We start from the raw sequence: 2819 nt of genomic DNA, 5'->3' as shown, positions 1-2819 counted from the left end.
GGAATAGGATGGCTCTCCCTGAGTGCCAGTGACTGAGTCAGATTGAATTCAAATTGGCTCACACTCTTAAATTGACAGACAGCACATGGAAAAGGGTACCCTTCAGCACCTCACATTAGGCATTAGGCAAATAAATAAGCATGTAAAAGTCACTCTCACATCTATTCAAAATCTGCATCTCAATGCCACACTTTTCAGTTTTCTGTCTTACCTTGTCCATGCAGAACTCCATATAAAGACACCAAAAGTATTGTCCACTGTGCCATCGGATTCACTTTTCTAAATGCTCCGATCTCCGATCGTCTGAATTGCAAGGTGTGTATGAAATGGCACGGATGCACAGCGGATGGTCTGCAGCTGCGGAGGGTGTGTAAAATCGACCGTCAATGAGAGAGAGAGAGCATCTCCTTCCGAGCAGCAGAGGCGACAAAGATCTTGCCTTGTGGGCTTTGAGATTAGAGGGCGGAGAGGGAGGGGTCGGGGGGAACTGCGTGGGCTACCGAATCGTTCAAACACGGCCGATGATTGGATGTAATCGATGCGCACAATCCAAAGTAGATGTGGCCTGAGTGGAAGACAAGTAACACAAGGGAATCTGAATAAAGGTCGGTTTTAAAAGTGTAAAACAAAAAGGCAAATTTGAGTTATTCTGGCCTCAAAGTGTCCAAGTTCCTTTAGTGATCTTTTTTTTTAACGATTTTATAATGCTTAGGTTTCTGAAAGAAGTCTGGTTGAAATTGACTAGATTAGAACTCATAAGGTGTAAAATTATTCAAGTTATTTATTATGAAGCAATGTTAGAGGATAAGTAATGCAAAATGAGCATAACTTTGTGGCTCAGAACCACCTTTTTCAGACTGCATCATTTCACATTTTCTCAAAAGAAATAAAATAAACTAAATAAAGAAGACAAGTCAGATCTACATGTAACCCTGTTTATTACAAATATTGTAAATGCAGGTTTTATGTTCAACATTGTTTGCAGAGTTCATAAGCAGGTCCTGTGTATCCTTAATAAATAACAAAAGCAATAATAGTAGACAATATTATCTATATTGAAATTGAAGTGTCAGTTTTTGATTCATTCTTTTTACCTCACGTGACATGATGGCCATACAGAAATGCTTAGTTAATTGAATCTATGTAAAAAAAAAGGTTTCTTGATAATTTCACAAACCTTTCAGTGAGGGAAACCAGATCTAACAAAGCGTAGGCCTAATCTCATAATGCAGAAGGACAAGGACACAATATGGAGAACACACTGATGTCAGTGGCTGATGATGAGAAACTGATAATTGTGTCTCCGAGTTATCTCAGACTGATAAAAGTAATATCAACAAAGTCGGAAGAATTGTTCTCCTGATAAAAACCAAGCAGGCTGCTGTCATAACACATTTCTGGGATTTGGGGGATAAGAGGCGTCAAACAATGAAACCACCATAGTGGCAACTCATTTTCTTTCTCATACAACCAAATAGCATAATCTTTCAAAATGTCAGGTCTTTCTATTTACAGTGTATATGTTAGATGCAAAAGCATTAATACAACACTAATCAAATAAAAAAATACTATTGCAATAAAACATGATTGTTTTATGAGCTAAATGGCTAATACAAGTTAGCCAAAATCTATAAACAAAAGGAAGGCATTACTATTCGAGACATCTTGCATGCATTACTGACCAAATATTATTTTGATGACAATAACTCATAGATGATCCTATCAATAAAAAGTATCTTTAATGTGCTTTTCACTGTCGTCATCAAAGATAACTTTCAGTTACAGTAAAATTGTAACGTCTGTCCAGCAAAAGACAAAAAAAAAGCTTATTTACTCCTTTCATTGTGCATCTACACCATGGCCGCTACTACAGTCTATTTAGTAAAGCAGACACCATTTTATCTATTGTAAATACAACATATAAATTACAACAACAAAAAGTCGTCTGATTGCAGCAAATGTCGGTCCCCACTGGGGCCACTTCTGTGGAAGACTGAAATCATCCATCCTTTCTACAGTTTCTCTCTGTTGCATTCCATCTATCCCTCCTCCTCTTTGGCTGTGTCTGCAGGAGCTGACTCCTTCTCCTGGGTTTCAGCTGGATCCACAGGCGTGTCTGTAGGGAGCTGAGGGCTCTCCTCTTTTGGGGAGCTGGGAGCTGCTTCGTCTTTTGTTTCACTATCGGCAACTTGGGAAATTTCCAGCTCCTTCACAGGAGTCTCCTCGTCCTGCTTTGCCTCCTCTGCAGGAAGCACGTCTCCTTCCACAGCTGCTACCTTTTCATCCGCTGCCTTTTCACCCGTATCAATCCCCTTCGCCTCTGTTTCAGACTTTTCTTCCTCTGCCGGGACCGTCGCTTCTTCCAGATGCGGCAAGTCCTCTTCCACAGGCGGGATTCCGTTTTCCGCAGGGCTTTGTGGTTTATCGTCTTCAATGGGAGCCATGCCTTCCTGCATCATCTCTTCCTCTTCATCTATCTCGTCCTCCAAAGGAGGGATCATCTGCTCCTCCCTCCCTCCCGGGAAGACCCTATCTGGGTAGACTAGTTTCAACTGTTCCTCAAAGTAGTCCTCCAAGTACAAGCCTGCACTCCCCACTTCTGAGGTCGCCTGTACAATCAGGGCGCATAAACGGTTAAGTTCAAGAAAGCACCTACAAATGATTAGTAAGTATTTGCCAATACGCCCAAACATGAGTGATACAGTACATAAAGAAATGTCACTGGGTAATTCACATTATGGCATTAGACATTACTATATAACAATCATTTTGATGATGAACTGTTTAATTTCCCCCAAAATATATATATATATATATAT

The 2819-nt window shown here is 40.3% G+C and overlaps 2 protein-coding genes across 7 annotated transcripts in view; both read right to left on the bottom strand.

Annotated features, from left to right (window-relative positions):
* Window positions 1–415, bottom strand: part of LOC116673217 (fibulin-1) — a 12668-nt gene extending 12253 nt beyond the window's left edge. Inside the window, exon 1 of the mRNA XM_032505408.1 lies at window positions 212–415. Coding sequence (XP_032361299.1) covers window positions 212–266 — 55 coding nt within the window. The 5' untranslated portion in view covers window positions 267–415. The remainder of the gene's footprint in view (window positions 1–211) is intronic.
* Window positions 416–914: 499 nt separating this feature from the next.
* The window catches only part of trim24 (tripartite motif containing 24), a 12554-nt gene continuing 10649 nt past the window's right edge, over window positions 915–2819 (bottom strand). For all 6 annotated transcript variants that reach the window (XM_032505141.1, XM_032505136.1, XM_032505140.1 and 3 more), the window contains one exon: window positions 915–2609. In XM_032505141.1, coding sequence (XP_032361032.1) covers window positions 2040–2609 — 570 coding nt within the window. In that variant the 3' untranslated portion in view covers window positions 915–2039. The remainder of the gene's footprint in view (window positions 2610–2819) is intronic.

This window comes from Etheostoma spectabile, chromosome 23 (assembly GCF_008692095.1).
Source record: "Etheostoma spectabile isolate EspeVRDwgs_2016 chromosome 23, UIUC_Espe_1.0, whole genome shotgun sequence".
Taxonomy (NCBI): Eukaryota; Metazoa; Chordata; class Actinopteri; order Perciformes; family Percidae; genus Etheostoma; species Etheostoma spectabile.
The sequence above is the reverse complement of the archived record's forward strand: the minus strand, read 5'-3'. Positions and strand labels throughout refer to the sequence as shown.